The sequence below is a fragment of the Rhamphochromis sp. 'chilingali' genome (assembly GCF_963969265.1).
Source record: "Rhamphochromis sp. 'chilingali' genome assembly, chromosome: 11".
NCBI lineage: Eukaryota > Metazoa > Chordata > Actinopteri > Cichliformes > Cichlidae > Rhamphochromis > Rhamphochromis sp. 'chilingali'.
In genome coordinates, this window is record NC_137938.1 from 13,014,578 (window position 1) to 13,041,943 (window position 27,366).

Genomic DNA, 27,366 nt, shown 5'->3' on the forward strand with positions numbered 1-27,366 from the left:
GCTCAAATCTTGACTGGAAAAGCTGTGCTAGGGTTACACTTATTAAAACTCAGCTGTAATCTGCCAGTGGTTTTATTAACCTTTTTTTTTTTTAAATATTTGTTGTCCATTGCTTCAATGAATTGTAATGTGTCCTTGTGTGTTATAAAAGATGCCTGCCAAGAAATTATAACCATTATTATCAGGAAAAAACATAATTTCTAAAAGAGCAACAAGGACGACAATAAAGCTCTGTGACTGAGAACACGCTCATTCACATAAACTACAGGTTCTGCTAAACTTCATTCCTCTTCTATTAATACAATTAATTTGCACAGTACGCTTAGTAATTTTTTTTTTTGTTTGGTTAACTGCGTCTAAAAATTGTACAAATTTAACAGGTCAGACAGACCTGAGACACCACCAAAAAAATCCCTAACCATGAAAGGTAGAGGGTGAATGCATTTCTCTTTCTTTTAGTTTCATTTACCCATTGATCAGCCACTTACTGCTATAGGTAATGTTGAACCCTCGCCCAGACATCGAGTGATCGGCCTGAAACTCGAGCTGCAAAACGTTGCTATTGGATGTCAGATGGGAAGGAACTTCAGCCCCCGAGAAGCGTCCCAGTATTGTGGCTCCTGACTGATCCCCATCTTTGATAGTAAGAAAGTCGTAAGGAGGCTCCAAATCAAAGTCATTGAAGGCCAAATGGATCCTGGAGCCAGGCTCAGAGATAATCAGCCAAACACAGTTAAGGTTGTTCCCGTAGCCTTCTGGATAGTCTGGAGACAACACCGTCCCCATGGGCACAGTGAAGTTAGAGAAACAGGGAACTGTGTGACAGAGAGGGCAAAAACATCAGTTATATATCCCGAGTAAGCAATTTGTTTTACAGCAACTCTCACTGGCCACACGACATGTCTACACTGCAGAATCTCCCATAACAGGACCAGGCACAAAGATCTCTACAGAACAATGTCAGTACTGTATAAGTAGCTCAGCAAACTGGAGACAGGTTTACTCCCAAGGGTGCTGAGTAGCTTGAGAAACATGAAACTGTAAGCAGGACGGAACAGAGAACTGTACAAAAGTACAGACATATATGAATATAGGTGCACAGGAATACTGCACACTGTCCCAAAGGAGGCAGTTAAATCGAAGGAACACAAGTCTAGTTTTTTGTTATGGAGATAGGTTAGGAATGTTGTAACTACAAGGAGAGGGATGCCTTGACATAGGATGATAAACAGTAGAGTGCATGTTACCTTCTCCAGTTCAGATAAATAGTACAACAACAACAACAACCACCCAAAAAAGCAAGCTTGAACAAAAACTTCCCATTTCACACAATGTGCTGTGTGCACAGCTCTGCATGTTCAGTTAACAACTCTGTAATTATTTCTCAAATAGCCCAGTGTCATTGTGAACCTTCCAAGCACATAAGTAATTGCTTATCCAGTGTCATTAAAAACAAGTATGGGACTCACATATGCAGATGGGGATATTAGCTGACCACTGATTGTTGTTCTGGCAGGTTATCATCCTTTCCCCAATGAGCTCAAATCCAAATTGGCATTCAAAGCGTAAAACATCTCCATTTAAAAAACCAGTTCCCTCTTGATAGCCATACAGAGGTGTACCGGGGTCGCCACAACTCTCTTTGTCAATTTCTGTGGAGAAGAGAAAAGAGGGGGACGGACAGATGAAGTAAGTGAGAAAGAGAGTGGAAATGGGAGGGGGAGAGCAGAGGATTACGTCAAGGAAAGTAGTCTGAGATAGTTTTTTTTTTTCTTTAAGATTATCTGTATAGGTGCAGTTGAAGAGTGTGGAAGTTGGGTTAAGAAAGTTTTTTTAAGAAGTAGAAAGATAAAAGAGTGACAGATCGGCAGGAAGGCAGACAGTAAAATAAAATTGCTGCTTTAGTGAGAGACAGTCAGAGACAGACATGAATACAGACAGTGAGAGATGGCATCAGCACAATAGTGTGTGTACCTTTGTAGTTGATCTTGAATCCAATTGAGCCAACACTCTCATCAGACTGGAGGTGAAGCCACATCTGATGGGACATGCTGACAATTAGGTCTGGGACAAAGCTCCCAGTGAGCCTGCAGATAAGACAAACAAGCCAGTGTGGGATCAAAATTCACTACTGAGAGATTTCATTACACGTTAAGCAGATTAGAAGACAAACATTGTTATACGCAGATAAAAAACACAAGTAACTTGAACAAGTAAGCCACACTTGAAGTGGTGGAGTCATTTAACCGGTTCAAGGATTCTTTTGTTCAAGTATTTCTTTTAATGTCGACTCACAAAAAGATTTGGAAAGATTTGACTGCAATATTATGCTAAAATAATCTATCCAATGAAGTAGTTTATGAAATACTTACACTTGAATGATCGTTTTAGAGTCACCTACTTCCCCTCCATCTCCAATAGTTAGGGAGTCATACCCAATTTCTAGGTCGAATTCTTCAAAGTTGATCTGAATGACCTGTTGTAAAATACAAAGTCACTATGACAGTCTATGATTGGTCGTGAATTTGCAAACAGCAAAGCCCTCCTTACACCATTCAATAACATTTGAGAACACTCTACTGAATGATATATATATAAAGTAAGCCAGCATGGTATATTGCAGATAGTTTATGAACATTTGCTGAGAAGTCAATTTTCTGTCAGCAGTTTTTTTTTTTTCAATACATTTCAACAAAACCATGAAGCTGAAAGTCGCCATTTGCCTGTGGAAGCTGTTTACACTGAAGGGATTCAAACAGAGAGGTCTCCTGACAGACATTGCTAACCCCGCCAGTCAATGTTATTCATTGCGTTCATTTAAATAGGCCAAACCCTCTCAATCAGATGAGCAGTTATTCTAAAGATTTATTACCAAATAAGCCACCATCTAATTTTTATGATATTCATAACATAGCTGCTCATTTCCATAACTTGCCTTTTGGGAAAATGTTGCTGAAGATATTGTAGCTAAACTGCAAAAGGCAGGCCTACACAGAGAAACTCCATGTAATGTCATATACATTTGCACAGGAGGACAGCTCAATGTTTGATCAAGCAGAGCTATAAAAGCTGAAGACGCTTCCTTCTATTTTCATAATTCACATAGCTGCTATAACATACAATATATTCTGGTACTTTAATCAAATATCCACAAACTACCCGAAAACTTAAATCAACAGTGGCGTTCGGGGAAATAGAGGGAAAATATAAAACACAAGTCATATCAGATTTTTGACTTTTTATAGGAAAAGGCTTATAGAGTGAATGTTAATGGAGATGTGCAGCATAGACAAAGGACACCGCAAGCATCCTTCAGAGCAATATAGAAACTGACAGCAGCATCACTTCAGAACACAAATCGAATTTTAAGAACCAATCAGAGTAAAGCAAACTTAAGCATATGAAATTATTAATTGCCTGTCTGCATTTACCCTTGAGATATCTTTGTCGGCTGTCACTGGTGAATCTTTTTACCCCCTTAACAAATGTACATAGCGTCACAAAAGATGACATTTTTAAAGATCAAACTGGCAACAGCTGCTTACACTAATAATCATGTCTGCTGCAGAGGCATTACACAAACATGCCACATTATCTCAGCCTGCACTTTGCCTGCACGGATTAGTGATGAAAGGAAGGATGCCGTAATGACACCAGTGTCACATCTGTTGATGACAACCATATGATGGCCGCTTGCTCATCCATAGCCTTCGTTCTTTTGGCCATGGGTTGGGCAGCGTCTGCACAATATGTATGTATAACAGCCTCATTACGACACGCAAATAAGCATAATTACCATAATAACACTAATGGACCAAGTTTCAGTGCCAAGTCAATGGCTTGTTTGCCTAGGAGAGTGCACAGTGGCACAAAGCTATGGCACTTGCCAGTCCTAGTGAGTTCTGAATGAGCGTCAGTTGGTTAGTTATTATTTATTAGCAGGAAAGTACTTAGTCGACACCCCTGTGTATATGGCTCACTGGATAGAATACCAATAGAAAGACAAATTTATGTAGGAGAGCAGTAATGACCATTTGGAAAACAGCTTTGACCTCTTCACTTTGGGGAAAAGCTGGTCTCAATCAATCATTATTTCTCCCCATTTCCGTGACCACAGATGAATGAAGCGAATCGCTAGGCTGCCAACAGCCACAGTCAAGCTGGTAATCTAGTGAGAACCGAAATGCCATCCACTCCTGCAATGTGCATTAATGACAGAAAGTAAAAATGGAAATATATGCATATTCTATGTAGCCCCTCCTAACTTGGATAACCCTGGAAAAAAACAGATGCATATAAAACACAGATCCAAAAATTCCAAGGAAATACGTCGACAAATGCTCTACAGGGAAGGAACTATTTTCACAGAACAAATGTAATGGTGCTCAGGAGCAACAAAATAATGTGTTTTTTTTTAAATAAAACTAATGAGGGAGGTGCAGTGCAAAGAGATTACTCAGAGGTAAATTTTACAAGTGTTGGTCTACTATTTATTACCTTAATGGAATTGCAGGTTGGCACTACACAAAACCTTTACTCTTATTATTGCAATCATGAGCCTCACTGGGCTTCTAATCTTGACCTTTTGTCTATTGCATTTATATTTTGGAAGTAACTGCTTTGTTCCAATGCGGCGGTGAGCAGAGAAAGGTGAAAATGCATAGTTTTTGTGATTTACTGTATCAGAATTTACCGCTATTTTATTAACACAGAAAAATGCGGAAAAAAGCCAAGATAACAAGACTTGTCACTACTGAATCCTCACCTCAAACATCGACTGCTACGGTTACCATTGTAACAGTAGTGGTGGATGTTTAATGGACAGTGTACAAGTTCTCCTACCTTGTTCGGATCACTGGCAGTGATGATCCACACACACTGTGAGTTACTCTCATATTGGATAGGAAAGTTAGGGGATGTAAACGTCCCCGACGGTCCCTGTAGATTCGACCCGCAGGTTTTCACTGCAACAGTATAAGAGGAATATCAAAGCAGAGAAGATATACAGCCTGTGTAACTTTTTTGGCACTTTAAATGTTTTGCTATTATCACTGACTTGTCTGAAGTGCGTTCTGCAATATGACGTGACATAATAACCCCCAACGTACACGAGCAATACAGAACCATCGTGAGAATCATGAAGAAAAAGGAGTCCTCCAGCACAGTGTGTGATCCCCACTGAGCCCTGATCTTAACTGAGACAGCTCAAACTTTTCTAGTTCATAAAGTTCTCCAATCTGGAACGCTGATTTAAAATCTCTCAGTAAGTGTACCTTGGAGAATTGGTGGAGCTTTAAAGGCAAAAAGGTCAACCCAAACATTTTCATTGTACTTTCAGTGACCAAAAATTCAGGCCAAACGGCATTTTTACATATTTATCATTTTATACTTGTCTGTGTATATAGAAAAGATATAAAGATCTGTGCTGGACACACAGCATAAACATCACTAAATGACCCATAAAAATTAATTTCAACTTCACAATAAATATTAATGAAAGTGGCGCTCAGAAGGCAGAGTAATAACTCGTGCATTGTAATGTGACTGAAAGGTAATATATTGTTTGCACAAGTAGAGAGGAGGTCTATTAGTCACATTTCCATTAATCAAATTCTAAAAGGTGCTCCAGGTATTATGAAACACAGAAAAACAGTGAGGGCATTTTGGAATGGAAAAGCAGAGTGTAGCAGAAGAGGCTTTCATACATAATTAACAGCAATGAACTTTCCTCTATCTGCATGGAGCATATATCCAGAGGCACCGCCTTAATCAAACAGTTTTATTAGCTCATCGGAAGCCCCGCTCACCCTTGCAGACGGGTCTGTGGTCGCTCCAAGCAGCGAAGACTTCGGCAACGCGCTGGCAGGTAATCGTTTTGGAACCCTGCAGCACATGGTCTTCATCACAGGTAAATTGAGCAGTTGCTCCGATACTGAGAAGATAGCAAACACCATTAATGCCCGAAAAAAGCAATCAATTCCTCAAAAATGACTCCTGATGAAATATCAAATTCATTATTTGTTTCAGGTCATTCATTTACAAAGAAACGAGTATATGATGCAGTAATGCGAGACAATGACAATGGACTTGTACTGTCACAGGTGACTACACTGGGCTTCCCTATGCACACATAACAGGATAAGACTGAAAAAAAAATCTAACCATGCCACATAACAGAACAAAGAGACTGAAAGTTGATCATATTATTTTCCCTGTTATCTTTTTCCTATGCTTGCTAAATGGGCACTGAGACAAATTAAATTGCACAATATTAACAAGAAGATTATAGCCAACAGACTGAGAATCTACTAAAATGACAGTAAATAAAGCAAAGAATGTTTGAAATCTGCAGCAGGTGGAGAATAAACTGGTTAACACTAGTTTATGTGCACACCTGTTGCTGACTTAATAGATTGTGACAGTAAAAACTCATGACATGCAGTCATGTGGCGCAAGTTATAATACTGAAAGCGGAGCACTCATTTCAATATCCCTCAGCACACATCTGCACATACGCTACGTATCCTTCACTCAAGCTGCGAAACAACAACTCACCTGAAATCGGAGCCTATCCGTTTGCCGTTTTCCGGCTCCCCTGGGTCAGGGCAGTAATTAGACACCTGTTTGATTCCTCCTTCATTCACTAAGCAGAGAAGACAGGGACCAAGAGCACTGTGAGAGAGACACTTGAATTGCTAAAGCCCAGTGTATTCAGACAACACCCACTGCAACAGCAAGCACCTGAATAGCCGATAACCCTGCATGTTCAACAGTTTTTGCTTTCACGAATCATAAAGTTCTGACACATGACGGGTTGACCTCATCTCGAAATGTCAGAGACTTTTAACTAACAGCTTTTTTTTCAGTGCTGTTGTGTTTTGTGATATTACAGTGAGTGGCAAGGGTAAACGCAGCACTCTTACCTGAGCTAAACAAAATAGAGGAAAATCTATCTGGATCCAACAGGCACTAAGAGGATTAAATAACCTTCAACTATCACTTGCAGGAGCAACAATAATCACTCAGTCAGACTCTCCATACATAATAATAATTTGCGTAGACTAGATAAAGCCTTGGAGATATGGCTTATATTGAATACTGCCTTTACCATGGAAAGAATGCAGAGAGGCGATTTAGAGGCAGGAAAACAGCTTGTGTGTTCTGACTTAACAAGCTCATGTTCCCCTTACATTATGATCCGTACATCAATGTCTGCATGCACTGGAAATTAAACTCATGAAATATGTAGCTGCATAATTATCACTGAGGTCTGCTGCAATGTTTGCAACAAGACATCACCCCAAACACACACAGAGACCCTTCAGTTTTAGCGTGTGGCGCTCTAATGGCATGTTGCTTGCTTTGAGGAAGTTCATTCGTTTTTGAACTTAATCGCCACAGGTTATAATGTCGTTATGAGTTCAATTATACGGAGTAAATCCACAAGGCATACAGTACGGAGCATTCTCCTCGCAGTCTCTGAAATGATATACAGTATTGTCTCATAGAAAAGACTTGAGCTCACTGCATTATTCATGTCTCCATGCAGTGCAGAATCTATGACACATAAGGCAATAAAGATTACAACCTGTTATCATCTGAGTGTTTAGCACACTGTTGAGTTAGAGGGAATTCTACTCCAGATTTATGTTAATGACAGAGCTCCGCGAGCAATTAGAATGCATTTACTTCGCTCTAAGTGTACACAAATCATCTGACAAGTGAGTGGTCACTCAACCTTGACTACCGCTATATGTGTAGATCACATAGTGCATGGGCTTAAGTCTGTGTAATGTGTAGCTTACATAGAATAGAATGAGACGGAGTTTTGTCTGACAGAAGCTGATCATGTTTAGTGGTTTGCTGCAATATACCTAACTAGGGCTGATCTAGCTCAGTAAGTTTCTGGCAGGGGAGGAAGTCCTGGGCAGCAGGGGAAATAGGTCATCAGAAAGAAAAAAAGACTGCACTTCTGCAAAATCTAGTACTGTAGCTTAATTCCTTCATCGAATGAGGCAGCAAAAAAAGGGGGGGAAGCGACAAAAAGAAAACAAAGACCCAGAACACAAGCCCTCCATAAACAAAAAATCCAAACAATGAAAACAGTTGCATAAGAAAAATAAAAGACTTACTCAAAGACAGTTTGTTAGTGTTGTCCTTTCCTGGTAATAATTTTACCCCTCTGGATTTAAGCTCTCCAGAGCTTTTCACTGGTCGAGAGCAATAGAAAGAGTTCATTAGATAAAAGAAGTTACAGTATTAGATGTGAGAAGATACAGTACAAGTGTTTCTTTCTCTGGATAATACTTGGTCCTATGAAGAACATCAAACTGTAATTGCTTTTGCTCAGCATCATCTTATCAAAAGGCATTAGTCCGAAGGGTATGGTGCAATCTAAAGGGTTGCCCTGGCAATTCAATCAAACCTAGATTATATATTTATTTGTTTATTATGTTTGCCTGTTGATATAACTCACACATTTTAAACGGTGGATGGAAATTGATTGGTCAGAGCGGATTTAATGGTTATAGCTTGTAGTGGGGACACACACACACACCATGCAGAATCAAAAAGCCGCCCCAGGACTGCAATGCTACTTATCTAAAGAAAGTCTAATTAAACACAGCAGGGGCCAGATTGCAAACAAAAGCCAGGTGATGCAAGTGGCTGTCATCATTAACAGAACAGCCATGAGCGGTAAAATGGTGTATCAAGCAAAAACCAAGCAAAAACAAGGCTATTTGAATTTGAAAGTACTGGAGCAATGCCTCTCCTCTGAATTGCACTCTAGGTCAGCTGGTTCTTTCCACACAAGTACAAAAGAAAGGAGGGGAATCTATTTGCTGATTCAATGAGAACTAATACATGCTTTTAAGCACACTGCTCAATAAAACCTCTAAGTGCTTGTCTGTTTAAAAATATCTATGTTCATATGAAAACTCATAAAAACTGCTTGACCACTACATAGTAATTAAAAGGAGAGGACAAAGGTGACTTTTCATGCACCTGAATGAATGCTTGTCTTACATTTACAACGATTTGCCACATGCATGTTATTCAATGTTTGTATAGAGCTTTATAGTGAACAAGCAGATTTCAAATCTGTTTTAGGGCTACACTTCGAGGCTAAGTATATGCAGCAAATAGTCCATGCAGCACATACACTGACTTAAAGTCAGGCTATAAAACAATGAGAGTGTACGAGACTATTGAGCTGTAGTATTGCGAGGGTGAGAATATATATATACAGTATTTATCTCTCAAATATTTGATTAACAAGGCGCTTTGAAGTCATTGATTTAAAGCAGAAAAAGCCTTCATGCCCTCTACAGAGAATATTAATCAAAGTGTTTGATATTCAGTTAACAAAGATCAAAAACATGTTTTGTAATTACAGTGTGTTTTTCCTACGATGAACCCTTTTGTTCATGTAGGGGGCCCTCTATTACGATGTGCAAATGAAGCAATCATGTCTTACCTTGATACTGAGCCCTGAAGCCTTTGTGGCGGTGGTTGCTCTCCGTCACAAAATGCAGTCGTAACCAGTTTTTGTTGCTAATGATGGGTGCTGGAATATTCATTCCAGTTAGCCTGTGTGTAAACAGTCAAACAAACAAGAAAAACAAGAGAAAAAATGTTGCTTTTTAATTTAATTTACTCCCTGTAATAAGTGTTAGTTAATGAGCCCCTCATAAGACACCTATTTACAGTATATACATTATATTATGTCTTTATAGGGCATTTCCATATGGATTAGGAAAACCATGAATAAAAAGCTGTAATTTTTCTTTTACGAGATTCTTTATGAGAATGGGAGATCTGCAGCGCACCAGCTATAGGGATGGGCCACTGAATGAATCATCTACTACTAACATCTGCTAATTATGTCATGCCTGGAGAGAAAAACTGTGATCTTAAAATAAAACCCAACAACGAAATCTAAGAAATCTGGCAGTAATTTGACTGTGTATATAAATACATATGTAAGGGAGTAAAGGAAAAATCAGCACAAAGAGTAAATGTGAGGGTACCTATGTGCACACGTGCTGTCAGTGTGCTGTGGTGGTGTTGCAAAAACTAGTTTGCATGACTCAAAGTTTCTGTGTGTTTTCACTACATCTGTTTTAGTGTCTTCAGCTGGTTTTAGATCAGAGCTTTTATTCTGTGCTTGGCCACAGCATCAGGGATGCTCTATAATCATAGAGGCTTGTAGCTGCTGGACCTTTTCATTTCTCTGGCTAACCAGCTGTTTTTTTTCTATTGCTCTGTAATCACTTCACCATGCTCTGTCATATTGCAGTCAATAGCACACAATGCCATTGTAGCTATTAACCAAGGGCTTGGGACAGTCGAGCCCTGTGCTTCCAAATTGTCTCTCTCATGAAAAATAATGCGTTTCACACAAACCCACAGTTTATGTGCCTGCATGTGTGCCCACCCAGTTGCATGTCTTAAGGTGTGTGCAGTCATTTTTTTTTTTTATTAAGGTTTGGCTACGTAATTTCTTTGGCATTTACTACCGAGCAACCTAAGGGGCAGTAATAATAAGTAAAATGAAAAATAAATGAAAGTGACAGTTGGAAAAAGAGGCAGGAACACAGTGATGTAGAAAAGTGAAAGGAAAAAGGTGACTAATTGGTGACTATTGCAGATTTAATAAATGCATTAGTAAGTCTACTTGGCATTTGATTTCTCCTTACTTTGATTACACCTCTGGTCCCTGCTGTTTAAACGTGACCTGCCTTACCTCAGACTGAAACATGTGTCAGGCAGATTACATGCTGCTGAATGCTTTTGTTGTTCTTTGGTTTTACTTTTTGTTGATGCACAAACTAGATGAATTTTTTGAATACAGACCTCTTTAACCCAAATTATCAATCACACGGGGAGATGATGGCAGCTTCAAGAGGGAAGTTAAAGGGTGATTGATTTTCACACAAAAGCTGACCTTTTATCGCAATGCGTCATTGATAAAATGCTAATGGCACTAATATACAGGCAGAATGAAAAAGAGCAACTTTCAAACAGCTGTAGGAGAAGACTTTGCTGCCATGTTTCTTGTAGCGAAACTGCGAATTATTAAAAAAAAAAAATCTGCTCAAAGTGTGTAAACAACATAGATCAATATAACAAAATTATACCCATCCAGAAGTAGCGGTGAGGTTACAAATTTAAAGCCCGTGGAAACAAATATACTGTTGTCACAAAGGGAGAGTTGGCAGACAGAGGAAAACATGATCCGCCATCAACAGTAAATCAAGGCTTAATGGTACCTTGCAGATATCTTGCTCCAGTGAGTATAGTTTTTGCAAGAATGTGCATCAAAGTCAGTAAGCCATTCTATTAAAGTTATGCAATAACTCCCTGCTATAAAAAGAAATGCAGGTACATTGTGAAAATACATTACATGTATTGTGATGTGGTTCCTGCGATGCTTGGTTTGCACACTCCCTCACCACACGCTCAAGCTGCTGTTCCCAGTGAGGACAGACACCCAAATGAACACAAACGTGCTCACAGGCTGAAGGCTGCCAGAGAAGAAAAGCCTCGCAGCATCTTAATTTTCTTATGTACCTATATGTGAGTTTTTGTTTTTAGGTTTTTTTTTAGTTTTTTTGCAGAAATATTGAACATTGTAGCCAACTAACATATGTATATGTGTGCAACTACTGATGAGTATATTATCTGCATTCTATTATTTCTTCCATTTTTTTTTTTATTGCACTTGTCCTTGTTTGTCCAGTTAGCGATACATTTTTTAAGAGCAGCCAGATGCTTGTGCCAAATAATTCAGTGGTACTTTGCAAAACATTGATGCATGTCACAGGTATTCATTAATGTAACTGTCATTGAAACAAATAAATAACTCGGATGCCCAGTCTCCTTAAGACAGACGAGAACAAGTGAGTGCTGTCTACTGTTTTCTCATTCTACCTCCTCAAATACAGGCAAAGTGAAAAAGATGAGAAAATCCAACGGGGATAAAAATGGATTCGTCACATAATGCACTGCCTTTCTATCTCTGACTCACTCAGGCTGCTCATTTTATGCGATTGATTTTATCCAAAATTTACATACTTTGTATTGCTGATTTGGGGCCAAGACCTATTGTTTCATAGGTTTGCAAGGCACTCATGACTAAATGACTGAAATGTGCATGATTTGATAAGACAGTGCTGAAGGGAACATGGCAGTTTTATCAAAATACTAACTTAACAGGTCTCAGCGTGGTGGTACTTTGGCCAAACGTGGCCCAGAGGCCATGGCAATGAGCTGAAACCTCTGGGGTCTTCACTTTCTTTCACAGAGTTGAGGGTTAGATGTTGGTGTACCACAGATAATAAGCGATCAAACTTATGAAAAAAGGAACTCCCGGGTGATTTTTATCTTTTCCTCCCACATATGTTTTATAAAATCTGACAGCAGGGAGTAGTTCTAGGAATGTTTTATGTGATAAGGGAGAAGCCGTTGCTCTCCATCACTTCCGCTGCTCCCTCATCAGTTACAGCTCAGGAAATGAACTCAAGCAGATTGGCGCCTGTTGGCCCGCACCACACTGGTTTCTCATAACAGGATTGGTGTATAACCGGCAACTATTCACATTAATTGCTTAACCTGGTATCTTTCTCTGAAAAGCATTTAGCTGCTATGCAAGACTATATTCGGTGAACCAAGAAGGAAGAAAAAAAAAATCTACCCGACTGATCAAAGACTGTAACAGGACTCAAACTGTGAAAAAAGTAGATGTTAAAAAAAGTAATTTAAGAGTATGCTCTATAAGCAAAAACTGTATCTAATATTTGCAAAGCCTTGGAGGTTTTATGCTCTGTGTCTACATTTGGAATAATGACTGACGTGTAATCTACAGCTTGTTGTTTTTGCCCTTTGTGAACAGGGCTGAACAATCACATTAAAGGTCAGAAGAATAACAAAGAACTGCTTTCTTTGGCTTTGCCAGACTCCACTGTTGGTTTTTGTCAGATTATTTATTTATTTTTTGCGTTTGTCTATTTTCATGGTGATTGATGTGTATCCTCAAACTTCCCCAGCTTGATGGAATCAATAAACTCATTTGCAGAAATCTGATAGAAATCTTCAATTGACAAACGGATAAAAGCTGGTAAGAGGTGTCAGGAAAACACATGTCATTCCTTGGGTCTGGAAATTGTGGATTTCCAACCATCCTGTAAGTCTATAATAACGTCTACATTCACTTACAGGAAGGTGGTTGACAACAATGGGTAACTGAGAGGTTTTTTTGTTTTTTCAGTTTATACATGTGGAATTACAGAGATGTGGAAAATATGAATTGATTTGAATGTGATTTATGTTTCTCTGACCTGCACTGTCTTGGGTATAATGCAGGACTTATCCAGGATTAAGGTTTCTAAATTTGACACTACTTTTCGGTGATCACATTTATATTCATGCTATATTCGGATATAATAACCTAATATTAAAATGTAATGCTACAGGTTCAAGGGAGGATAAGAAGTTGGATGCCATTTCAAGTCTTTCTGCCTGATAAAAAGGCTAACAGTCAATCTTAAATCTTGCAGAGTTTGAGGTTTCAGGCTCTAAATCATTGCTAAGCAGCTGTAAACCTCAAGGGTAAATTGACAGTTTACTTGTCTCTGCCTGCAGCTGGTGCTATATGTTAGGATGTTTGAGAGTTTGCCTGTCCAATGGCCTTGCACACATTCAAAAGACACTCATAAAAGAGAGCGAGCAAAAGCAATGAATTTTATAGTCACGAGAGAATCGCTCGCACTGAATCGTGTTTGTTTGCTTGTCTGTTTGTTTACCTGGCGAAGTTGAAGCCATCTCTCTAAAATTCTTGCCCCCGCTGCACTCAAGCTCACTGGGTCCCACTTGGATTGTTGGGCTTAAAACAAGAACTCTGTCTGACAGCCTCTGACATTTGTAACGGATAATAACATCATCTTGGAGTTTCAAGTGATGCATGGTCACCATACCCAGGAGAGAAACCGCTACATATTCAATTACTGCTTTGTAAATGATTTTACCTTATAGAAAAATATAACATAACAATTTATACCCTTAAATTAATGTCTCAGTCCACCCAGTATTTAATAGAGGAGTCTCCAAAAGGAGATATGTTCATGAGAGATTTTATCTGACATGTAGATATAGTTTATTGCATATTTTTAGTTATAAAAAATGTTTTTGCAACACCACCAAAATGTCATCTTTAATTTCATTTAAGCCAAAGATGTTATAATGTACAAAAATGTAAGAAAGCCCCTATTTTTGTTGGAAAATGTACTTGATTTATTAAAAAAAACAAAAAATGTTTATTGCATTACAAAGCTAGCAGATGTTAATTATCAGAGTTTAATGCAGGTTCTGCATGAATTTAAATTGTTATTTATTTGAAACATGGCTTATAAAAGACATGTCAGATTTACACTATTACAAAATACATTTTAATAGCATTATATATACGGCCTCTGTTAAACGCTTTTATTCTGAAGTCTGTTGTTTTACGAGCCTTGCTTCACTCATGCTCGGTATAGAAATGTGTGACACAGCACAGGAAAGCCAGCCAAAGGAGCAGACAGAGAATCCCGGCAGTGCACAAGACGACCATGATGCAATCAGGAAAAAATAGACTTTCCAAAATGTCTAATGTTTCTTGACTGAGCTTTACTGTCTGCAATAGTTCTCAAAACTGTGTCTAAAAAATATTGTTTACTGAACAGTGTCTGATGCATACACGGCAAATAATGCAAATCCTCATCCAATAAACCTCTGCGCAGTGCATCCACACATGCTGGGTGCAACCTGGCCTGTCAGCAAGCAAAATTTGCCCCCTTAATGATAGTGGTGACTTTTCCATCTTTGCCCTGTAGATCATCATCGATAGAGCTATTATGAAGTTTAATCATTTATCCATCAGCATACTAAACCCCAATAATAACCCAGAACATACATAGCTTAGCATTGTCAAGTTAAGAATTCATTGGAAATCAATAAAGATGAATAAAAATCTATCTTTTAAATGTTAATCTACAAGATTCGATAAATTTAGGAAAGTTTAAAAAATTTGTATTTATTAAGTGTTTTTATTTCTTTCGCTTAAAAAAGTTTAAAAAAAAAGGTAAGTATGTTCACTTTGGTCATCATCTAGTTTTCAGCTGGAAAGTAGAAGCCACAAAAAAAAACCCCACAAAGCATTTCCAGTGGGGCTCGAAACCTTTAAAAAGGAAACATATTTCTGTCAGTGAAAGGGTTAAAATTGGTGCTTTTACACCTATGAGAAGAGGGTTACGTGATGGCCTGTCAAAACACATCAGTGTCATCCCGTATCAGCTTCCTGCCACGCTCTTCTTAGTGCGTCAACATACAATACTTAGCAGTCATCACCACACCCAGAGCACCTCTCTTTTTGACTCGGTCTCTCACTGACACAGTGTTTGCCTCTCTCGCTCTCTCTGACTCAGAATGACAACTCTAAGGGACAACAAAGCTCGCTAACTTGATGATTGATTCGATTTTCTTTGAGCCAATTATAATTAACGCCTGGCAGGATCAAATAAAGCACAGGACAAAAAGGAGATGAATAACCTTAGCCTTGAGGTTAGGGGTTAAAAATTTTCATACTTCCTTGTTTCAGATTAGAGTGATTTCTACGTCAAACATCTACAGAAAACCAGAAAAAATCCTGTCTAAACAAAACTCTGTCAAAGATTTTTCATTCGTGTGCAATTTGAATTACAGCAACAGCAAATTTGTGAATTTATTTAGCGTTCCAGATCCACGAGGCATATTTAAAGTCGTTTATTTTCCCAACAACTGTCTGTGAAAATTCATTAAAGGCATATTTATCACTTCTGTTTCCAACATGCGGCTGTTTTTACAAGCAACATTCTATAAAATGCATAACTATGCACATAAACAAGGCTGCACAGATGTTTCAACAGAACATCTGTATTGACCAATATCACCTTCTTGACTGCCATCAGCTTATCCATAAATAATATCACAATCCCCGATGGCAGAGGCCAGTGTTTTGTTTTTGTTTTTACATGTGGGATCTAATTTCTTAGATCTGTATTAAACTTGTTAACTCGTTAGCAGTAAAATGGTTCACTTATTTATTTATTTTTACAGATTTCTTTGGTTGCTGGCAGAGAAGGGAGGGATGAATGGCAACAAAAATGAATAAGCAATAAGCAGAAAATGGCCAATTGGCTAAATTGATATTTTCAAGCTTATATCTCCCCAGGATTTCACAATCTCTGCATCCTAAATAACAAACCTTTGTTCCTTTGCGTGCTGTAAGATGTCAATAGGCAGCCCAGTTGTTATCAGAAGAACTAAGAAAATATCTTGAGGCGATACAGCTTCATCTTACTATGCATCAACCTCTCTTTGGAATAAACTTTGAGTTGCAAATCTCTTGCAGGCTTTACAGCTACAGTCTAAACTTATTTATTCTCAGTTCCCATATCATTTTTGTCTTGTTTATAATAAAACTTTGTCCAGTTATTGTATTGCACAAAATTGCTTAGCTGGAATTTTTTTAAAGTGAATTAAATGTGATCTGATTACTGTATTAAATGCCATTGTCGTGCCAAGTGTATGTATAAACTAAAGCTTACATTTTAGATCACCTATATGAAAAACAGAGGCTGCAAAATAGTGCAAAAGTTCATTACAGACATTCAAATCTTTCTTTTTTTCAGTATATGGCCGCCTTTATTTATGGTGGGACAGATTTCCTGGGTCAGGTTGTGTTGTTCTATCATTCTCTGTGAGTTACCCCATTAGATGTTTAAGTAGGGCAACATACTAGGCCAGGTCACAGATTTGCTTTCTTAATTCTTTACAACCTTTAGCACAAAGCCAGTTTAGCTCACTGGATTGAGCAAGCAATCCATAAGGGTAATGCAGAGGCTGGGTTTGAATCTCCCCCAAGGGCATTTAATGTGTGCCTTCCCCTGGTCTCTCTCTCAGCTCTCCTGTCTTGGCTCTGCTATCCTATTTCAATAAAGGCTAAAAGCCCCCAAAAATATATTAAAAAAGAGAACTTTAGTATGATGTTGGCAGTGTGCTTGGATCATTATCATGCTGGAATATTCCTTTTCTGCCAGTCTTCTGGAGACTGGGAGTCATCATGTCAGCTAGTATTTTGCTATATCCACAAGCATTCATGGCACCATCTATCAATGCCATCTCCCCAACACCTTTTATACTTGTGCAGCCCCATATCATCACACTCCCACCTCTGCATGTCACTGTCAGAGCTATGTGATGTGGCTCGTCTGGTCCTCAGACAAGCCACACACACACACACACACACACACACACACACACACACACACACACACACACACACACACACACACACACACACACACACACACACACACACACACACACACGGTACGACAGCACAGCACAACCATTTTGTATTTAAAATGCTTGTGTGGGCTAAGGCCAGTGGATGAATTTTAGCAGCCACTGCTTACACAAGCTTATGAGCTTGTAAGTTAAAGGGAACACTTACCACTGGTATATCCTTCGATTTAAAACTATTCTTGGTCTGCTCCCATTTTACTTACTGACACGCACTTGCGCTGAATTCAGAAAAAGGGTATTCAAATTCCTTCCTTGCTGCAAATTCAACTGAAACTTAAGGAGCTGGTGTCACTAAATGAATTTAAATGACTTGGATGTCATTATTTCAGGCTGCAAATGTTTTGCTTGAGTATTATTACCCCTGTGTTTCCCATTAGACAATGACTTTTATTGATGCTTTAGGCTTTACTGGTGATGTAGTTTTGGTTATATGTCATACACTGCTACAGCCTACTTAATTTGTGTATTTTTGGTTTGTGTGTGTGTGTGTGTGTGTAACTATTATACACAGCTACTGTTGACTGTACTCTTGCCTGTTTCTGGTTTAACAAAAAACTTTAAAAAGTAAAACTCCGACTGGGAAAAATGACCAGCACACTGAGTTGTTTTAGTTTAAAATGCAGGTGCACTACTTTTCTGTTCATTTTTATAATTGCCCCTTCAAAACCTAAACATTTACTGGACCTCTCAGTATTTCTTTGCCCATTTTTGGGGAATTTTTCCCTTAGACAATATGCCTGGGTTTGTAACTGCAGCTGTGGACCTGTAAAGTCTACTAAAAGACTAAATGTGATATTATTCTACAGAAATAAAAAATGTTTTATTACTTGGTTAAGTTTCATGTCAATAAAACCTGACTTTGTACTAGCAGCCGAAATGAATAATGATAAAAGTATGTGCCATGATTTTACAGTTTTACTCTAATACTAAAGCCTGTTTCTTCTTTGCAGAAAGATAATGTGCTCTAGAAAATATATTACACACCTTAAAACTTGTGGAAACCCAACATCCAATGCTACTAACACAATCTTGTCTCACACTAATCACAGACACTTTTCTTTTAACACTTTGTCAACACCAAACATACTGTACACACCACCTGTCATGGTACGACTCTTAATATAAAAAAACTAAATGGTCATTTGATGAAATACCAACACTTCCCACCCTCATTCCTCCACGCAGGTCAACTCACCAGATGGTCGGCAGTTCAGATCCCTCGATTTCCAGATAATCTGACTTCTCCTCCATTTGAAATTCAGTAAACACTAGAGAAATAGTGTCTCCCGGATCTGCCAGGATGGTCCACTTGCACTCCCCGCTGCTGCCCAGGCCCCCAGCACCTCCGCTTCCGCCAGCGCTGGGGGACTCACCACTGGGGAAATCGAAGCTGGAGATGAGCCCGCTGGAGCCCCTCAGGGTGCCACCGCATGTGTCCTCCGCTGTCAGTCACCAAAGAGGAAAAAAACGGTCGGGGAGGGGTAAGAGAAGAACAGACACATGGTCTCTGGGTTATTTTAGACCTGTTTCTCAAAGTTCAGCATGAGGGAAATGTGACTGCAGGCATAAAACATCTGTACCTGTCTTCTCAGATAAATACAAACCAGAGAAGGACTGATAGAAGTAGCAAGTGGAGCTGTGCAGGCCCTTTAAACTCATTATTGTTTTCACACATTCACAAATTGTCAAATCCACTATGCAGAGCTTATTTCAGCACAACTGTGGGACTGCCGATGACAGGAATCGCCAGATTAAAAGGTCGGCTGTGTTGTGTTTATGAGGGCAAGAATCATGAAACATTTAGTTGAGTGGCACCGAGCAGAATAATTTACAAATTCGATGGGTACTAATTTCGTCACGATGAGGGTGTAATATCCTAAATATCTCCTGCGCTTTCTCTGATAGTCATAAATTCATCACTGCTCCCTCTGAACCCCACTCATATGTCAAAAAAACAAAGAAACAGAAAAAGTGGTCATAAACAGAGTTTAGAACGCTGTTAAAAAAAAAAGAAAAATCCAATGTGGGGTGCATGGCACATCAGCTGAATGTTAATGCTGTCTACCATAACAGTGGCTCGCTCTCTTTCACTCCGTGTCCCTTTCCCCCACAACTCTTTCTCATATCTCTCCATCTCTCACTTCATTCCCCTCCTCTGAGCCCTCTCACTTTTCGCTATTATTCACCACCCTCCCCTCTATCCCTCTATCCGTCTCTCCTCCCTAAAGAATTCTAATGATGGCAGGGCTTTCACAGTTTTCACATCATTTAAGACTAATATGTGACACTCAGCTGTGCCAGCTGAAACCTTTGATGGCTCAGTGCTCCACACTGGGCTGTCAGAACTGCCAGCCTTGGAACATTCCTGTATGCTGCATCACATGATTGGTCAAGGAACAAGGAAGCTGATGTATAAAAATTTGAAAGAAGATAAAGAGGGGGTGGGGGGGTGCAGACATGAGCACGAGCTGCTTGTTAGTTTGATCCATGTCCTTTTGACACATTAGCAGAGCTACTGCAATTGATCAAAGTCTTTATGAGACGGCCAGTAATTGGAAAATTGATATGTACATGTACGATTCATATCAAGGGCAGACTTTGTAGACTATCCCAATAGGTAAGCTTGGTTTAGGCTCATTTGCTGAATGCCAGCAGCCTTGTAATGCCAAAAAATTGTAAAGACATTTGTTTCTGGATTAAAGTCATCATACTCTCCATCATGCTAAAACTTACCCTGAGTGGCATATGGCGTATCTCTTAAAAGTATTTAAGATGACATTCCAAAGAGTGCCCCACAGACTTGTGGAGTAATTGCTATCGACTGAAATTAAAATGATATTAAAGTGCTTCTGAATCTGACCAGAGGAGCAATATCATATTTCTATTGATGATAGACAGGAGGGCTGCATAAAGTATCCCCATGACCATCAAAGAAAATAGAGCTAGGAGGAAGTGTCAGAAAAGCCTGTGATAATGAAAGGGAAGGGAAGAGGGTATAGGACATGTAATGGGAAAAAAAATAAGTGAGAAGGGAAACAAACAGGAGTATAGAGAAGAGTGAAAGAAACATTGGGTTTCTATAAGAAACAAAAACAGACAGGGGAGAGACAAGACAGACATGGAAGGGGAAAATGAAAATGTCAGAGGAAGATTCTGCCTACAGGCCTCAACGCAAACATCTTCACATGTCAAACTGAGCCTCGTTAATAATAGGATCTTTAAGATCAAGACGTGTTTTCTACATGCTGATTTCTACCTTACTGTTAACCTGTCAAAGTCATTTATATACCAGCTCTCAATGACACAGCTGACAGTATCATAACACCAGTTTTTAGATTTTGAAAGACAAAGTTAATTTTGACTGCTGTAATTTCTGTCTCCCCCTACTGGCAGTGACAGCAATCACATAAACACTGTCAAGGTTTCCCTGATATTTCAGACCTAGTCTTTGCTCCCAAGTTGGCGCACTACTAGCTCCTCAGCAACATTTGTAGTCTGCTAACTCTCTGTCGCAATCATTGCTGATTAATTTAAGATGCATCAGTACTGGTGCACCAGCGTGGGAATATAGCCCCAGACAACAGAATCCGGTATAATGTAAAACACAAAGTGATTTACCTGAGGTTGATTGGCTTAATCAGTACTGTGTGAACTTGTTTGGCAAGAGCTTGAATAAAGGAGGTTCATTTATATGCTAAAGTTCTGCACCCCACTTTAAGGGATGAATTTATTCTCGTAACTTTACATGATGTTCACACCTTTAAATGGAATTCTAGCGTGGCGGTGATGGCAATAATTATGAGTTATGTTGCGAGTTTTTGAATGTGTTCAGTACTGAATTTAATACATCCTGGAAGGCTCAGAGAGCTTCTAAAGGCTCCTTCCATCCCCAGTAGTCAGTGGGCACAAATTCAAAATGATTCAAGAATTCTTACAGTTTAATACAAAACACTTTTCCAGTTTATTGGAAAGTTGCAAGAATTTCTTAAAGCTTCAGAAAAGTTTCTAATATCTATTTTTTCTTCTTTATCCTCAGTTCAGAATTATATCAGAATGACTACATGACTACCCATGACCTTTGCATGGGTTACTATCAAAGTGCATGGTGGAGGATGAGATGGGGCTATGATTTGTTGACATAGACTGAAAGAAAGATAAGAGAAGATGTCAATGTCAAACAGGAATTTGGTGCAAAGTGTTTACCTCAATTTATTTTATTTACCTAAATTTTAACAGTGAATCTCTGTCTAAGCATATAATTATCCTTGGTAAATCTTAATTCAGTATATTATTATACAGGCAGGATATTTTCTAGTGATACTGTATATATACACAGCTCCCTGATAAGGATTTGATGAATGTATACATAAAGTATCTATGATGGCAATATTATATTCTGGTTAGCTACAGTTAAATTCCACAGGCATTTAATGAACACTGTGTTTTAGTCTTTGGTCTTAAGAACAATGACTGTGCAATGGTGTTCTCTAAGAACTGAAGAAACTTCTCAGACAAGAGGTGAAATGTCTTCAAGAAACTTAAAGAAGTCCAGACACTTTTCTTTCCAAGCTCCTTAGATTAAGATGACCTGGATGACTGAGAACCTTCACAGAAATAATGCATAAGGAACTTAACTAAATGTTAACACTGCACTGATGGGGAAGACTGTACCACATTATTACGACGGCACTGTCAAAGTTTCAAAAATTCATAAAAAACAATCCAAAAAAGTCACAGGTATTATTGAGTTGCATTAAAGCAGGAGTGGATATTTAATTTCCCCACATGGCTACGTGTTGTGGAAGCCCCAACTTAACTGAACTCAATTCTGCAGTGCGGCCCACCACAGGCAGTCCCAGTTTCTTGTGTGGCCCTGTGGGAAAATTAACTGCCTACCCCTGCATTAAAGAGTGCAATTTGGTGTGGAGATAAGAGTGCAGTTAGGTGTGCAAAAATACAATGTCTAGCACACGAGCATACTGCACAACTTCAGTCAGTAAAGACTTCAATACACAGTTGAGTTGGTGCAATATGCAAATGAGAATATTGCATGATAGAAAGTTAAGTCACTGGAGGAGGCAGGATGTGTGTATTTCTGTATATGTGTGTGTTGTAGTGTAGACAGGGTCCCTTGTTAACGGTTTGACAGCTCTGGGGAAGAAGCCATTTTTCAGGCCTGTGGTGTGTGCATGTGTGCATGTGTCCTTTAGTTTCAAGTATTTTTAAAGAATTGGCAGTCAAGGTGGGTCTAGTCAGAGTTGATATTAGAGGTTTGCTCAGATGTCGAGTCCAGCAGCTTCTGCCTGTATATATTTGAGCACGCCTTATGGAAAATTGCAAGCAGAAGTGATAATTGAGGACATGTGTATCATTTCTACCATCGTTCCAAAAGCAGAGTCTGAAAACATTTACTGTTTACCAGTCAGACACACAATTATAGCGTGTGTCTGGCACTGAGAAGTATTGTGCTCTGGAAGTGTTTCTGCTACACAGACTGGTATAAAACTGAACAACAACACAGAAAAGAACAGTTATTATGAAATGACCACTAGACCGCACATTTATTTATAAAATTGGTGAAAATTATAAGCACACAAAAAGCTTGAGAGTCTGACAAGGCCGCATAAAAACATCCATCCATCCATCCATTCGCTTCCGCTTATCCTTTTCAGGGTCGCGGGGGCCGCTGGAGCCTATCCCAGCTGTCATAGGGCGAGAGGTGGGGTACACCCTGGACAGGTCGCCAGTCTGTCACAGGGCTAACACACAAGGACAGACAACCATTCGCACTCACATTCACACGGATGGATTTCACAAATACCGCATAAAAACAGTATTTGTGAAATCCATTAAAACTGACTGCATGTACTTGGGATGCATTGGGAGGTGCAATGACAACATGGGTATCTGATCTACAGGTTGAAAATGAATTTTATTCATTCCTGTGGGGATGTTGGATAATTTCATTCAAACATGCACACTACCTTTGATTTTATGTTGCTCAAGCAGCAGACAGTAAATGGATTACAATTTAACTTTTCAACAGCTGACAATGATCACTAAAAAGCTCATCACAGCAAAACAACCATATTATAGATGCTCAATTTGCAAGTCAGGGGAAAATAACAGTAAAAAACGAAAGCTAAGCACATGTCACATGCCCCGAGGTCCACCTCTAAATGGGGTAAATAAACTGCAAATGCACAACCAGTACAAAAAAAACATGTTTGTGATCTCATATCATCGTCAAACATGAAGGAATATATCTAACACAATTGTCCAAGATTATATAGGACAACTGCCAGGACCTAGGGGACTTGCATGATGAAATATGACATATAAATCAATCAAATATCAAAATACAGCAGTGAGTCACACCGCAGTAGATAACAGTAAATTGAGTTAGGTCTTGAAGTGCATGGTTACAGTGAGCAGAAAACGCGTGTTGTCATCCCTGCGGTGTGTTTATGTTCGAGCTTGCCACCGTGGCAAATGGCATCACTGACATTATCATACAGAAAGGTTATCCTAAGAAAAAATAAAGAAATAAATCCTATTTTCACTGGACATAAAAACAGGATCCTAAGGTTTGTTTTTTTTAATAGCATCCTTGTGATTTTTCTCTGAAGTGGTTTCCACGATAAAACACTTGCTCTCTGATCACTGCTGAATATAATCCAACTCGGGATGTGGCAGCAAGAAAACGCGGGTGAAAGCCTGATAGTTACAAAGATGTTATTTGCCTTTTTTTTGTGGGCTGAAGAATAAACATGGCATAAATCATTCAACATTAATCACCAATATTTATGGACAGGACTTCCTGTAGGCAGATAGACGCCCACATTTATAACTCATTAACACTCAAGGCTTCAAGTGGATAATTCCTTACTGATTTCCTAATATTTACTGGCAGTGTTTCATTGGGATGCACGGAAGAAATTAAGATACGCTTTGCCAACAAGGTTTATCAACATACGAGGCACTGAATGTGTTCCTTTGCAAATCATTAGAGCATGCTCAAGATTAAACGAAAAAGCATCTCTTGCTTTTAAAAAGGTGACAGAGTTTTTTAGGGTTTTTTTTCCTTAAAGATGGTGGCGAGGATTAGGACTGCTTTAGCTGAGCTCATTTACATCCCCGGTATCAGCTATCTAATGCTACTTGAGGAGGGATTAAGCCTCTCTCCCCTTGACTTTGATCAGATATACAACACTTGTCTTTCTGCTTAGAAATATTCACCCCCACAGATAGAGGGGAAAGAACTCATGTATAATTTTCTACACTACCTCAGGTTTTTTCCTTTGTAATAATCCCACTGTTAATGCAAAGGCAGTTACTATGTCTATACTAAGTCTCGCATTTACTCAGCTGCTAGTCATGTTTAGCATGTTTAACAGGATCGAGGTATATGAAGATGTGATGGATCATCATTGATATTTCTGTGGGTCATTTCATTACTGTGGCCATCTCCATTATTTTAGATTTTAAAATGAATTATGGGAGAAGTGGAGTACGATTCAGCAAGAAAATAAACATGACAGCACCAATGAAAATATCAAGGCATATAAAGGATTTGGTTGCTTTTGTTTTTAGCAAAATGTACTGCTCTATCATCTCTCAATTCATTTTGAACAATGGACGTTTACAGTGGTTAAAATATAAACTAGTGTTTTAGGGTTTTAGCAGCAGCTTTTGGTGGAGATACTGGGCTATTCTCAAATCAATTCCAACTGTAGAGGACAACCTAGCACTCAGCTGAGCTGAAAAATCCTGCCAAGGGCAAGTGGAGAAGTCCCACTTTGCATAGTAGAGAGTTGAAAAGGTATGACAGGAAGAACTGTGTTTAGTCCCGTCTACTCACGTTATTTGGCACAAAAATGTTTTAAAGAAGCAAGGTTTTCTGTGGCCTAATTTTTTATTCTGTTAGACAGTTGCTGGCAGCAAGAATGACAGTGTATCAATAGACCATATTCTCCTGTTGCCATGCTGCCCCTGTTTGCTGTCTCACCGCCTGGTTTAATGAATGTCCTGAGACAATTTAGACTGAAGGAATCAAAACGGGCAATTGGGAGGAGAAGCAGTAACTCACAATTAGAAGAGCCATTAATTCTCCATCTAACAGCCTCTCTGCTTGGAGTTTATTCTTTTTTCTTTTACATCAATCCTTCAGCACCTTTGACTTTTATGCAATCCCACTCATATCTACTTAGCTCTGATTCTCTGTGACTGTTTCACACATTATTGTTTCTTTAAAAAAGGCAGTGCTAGCTGCTAAACACATACTTATAATTCATCTATATGGAAAAATAACTATAGTAGCAATATGTTAGCTTCACAGGAACTAAATGGAGAATGAAGATTTTTTGTGGGATTCCTTCAGATCTGGCAACTGCTACATATTGTCTAAGCTATAAATTCTATTGATCTCAATAAAAGAAATAAAGAAATGTGATGTTAGTGTGTTGATAGTCTGACTTGCAGAGATATTGAGCAAAAGAAAATTGTGGTAATTTCTCCATCTTCTATGTTGCGCCCTCAGGGTTAACACTGCAGTGACCAATTTTAATTTAATTAAGGCAAATATTCTCATATCTGATAATTCCACGCTCGTAAGTAATGACGTTTAATGTTGGTCAAATTTGGTTTCTACAAAGATTCATTAGCCATCTTTACACGCAGCATTTGCATTGGAGGTTGGTATTGGTCATCTTCTTGCACTTTTCTAATTTTGCTTATCCAGGTGGTGTTGGTGGAGAGGTGTGCAAGGTTGGATAACGCACAATGTGAGTCATAGACAGAAAAGCGGAGCTTTGCTGGCCTAGGTGCATCAGTAGGTAGCAACAGAGACACAGAGAAAAACATAGTTATTTTTCACTTTTACTGCTTTTGCCACCAAGAGAGCACTGAATCACAATTATCGTTGTTTGGATAAGGCAAAGACAGCTAAAGCCAAAATCCATGATTAGTGGACAGATATCAGTGGAACAGGTAAAACAGTATAAGGTTAAATCATATGTCTGCTTCTCTTTATTTCCTTTTTAAATTTTCTTTATAGATTTTTGGACGTAAAACAGCTAATGGCAACAGTAGGTTAATAAGATACATTCACTAACTTATTTAAAAAATCCTTAGCCTTGCATAAAAAAATGCTTAGCCCTAGCAGCCCCCTGGGCTTGTAATACACTGGCAGAAACCCCGTCTGCTATTCCTCATAGTATGGTATAATGTTCACATTTATAATCAATGTAGCCAGCCGTGCAGCATGTTCTGATAGCTTTGTGTTGTGTTTCAAGCAAACATGGCTGAAATCCCTACGCCGTCTCCCCGGTAAAAACTCAGTAATCAACCGTAAAAACAGAACTGAGACGGACGGTTGTTGAAGCTGTTCGGGTCAGACAGTCTCTTACAAACTGAGAAGTACAGATAAGCTTATAGCAAAGGATGAATTAACTTTAGTATTTTGATTTTAGATAACGTTGTTATCTAAAACAAAAACAGAGCAGAATTTTCCCCAAAACTGTTTAAAAATGAGATAGCGCTGCAATGTTGGTTTGATTTTAAAATCATGTAGCAGTTAACTTGAGAGGGGTGATTGTCCACTCAGGTGCAGCCAAAATGATACTTTCTACCTCCCCACCCATCTAGCATCCAATTCGAGTCAGCGCCACAGCTGCTCAAGCTCAAAAAATGCCCAAGTAGATGCATATCATCATTATTTCTGTAGGTTCTACAAGCATAAAATGTTTGACCATGCTGTTAGACAGGGCTGCAGAAGAATACTGGAAGAAAAGTGAACGAGAAGGAGAAAGTAACAGCAGATGGGAACTGGTTGAAAGACTAAGGTGTTGGGAGATGGCAGGGGTGAACAGTGGATTGGAGAGAGATTTTCTGCAGCCATGTGTTTAGTGGGAAACAATAGGTGATGAGCAGAAAGGGCAGGATCTCTGAGGAAACGAGATCAAAGGACCATCTGCCCACATA

General features: G+C 39.0%; 1 protein-coding gene across 10 annotated transcripts in view; it reads right to left on the reverse strand.

Annotated features, from left to right (window-relative positions):
- Positions 1–27,366, reverse strand: part of LOC308404971 (CUB and sushi domain-containing protein 3-like) — a 251,895-nt gene that overhangs the window by 143,278 nt on the left and 81,251 nt on the right. For all 10 annotated transcript variants that reach the window (XR_013973240.1, XM_080895307.1, XM_080895306.1 and 7 more), the window contains 10 exons: positions 18,581–18,827; positions 9,479–9,591; positions 8,133–8,210; positions 6,556–6,643; positions 5,808–5,932; positions 4,843–4,964; positions 2,373–2,476; positions 1,975–2,087; positions 1,470–1,652; positions 489–815 (listed from right to left, as the gene is read on the reverse strand). Coding sequence is in view for 9 of the 10 variants with exons in the window: in XM_080895307.1 (XP_080751433.1) it covers positions 489–815; positions 1,470–1,652; positions 1,975–2,087; positions 2,373–2,476; positions 4,843–4,964; positions 5,808–5,932; positions 6,556–6,643; positions 8,133–8,210; positions 9,479–9,591; positions 18,581–18,827 (1,500 nt within the window). In the remaining variant the exon portion in view is untranslated. The remainder of the gene's footprint in view (positions 1–488; positions 816–1,469; positions 1,653–1,974; positions 2,088–2,372; positions 2,477–4,842; positions 4,965–5,807; positions 5,933–6,555; positions 6,644–8,132; positions 8,211–9,478; positions 9,592–18,580; positions 18,828–27,366) is intronic.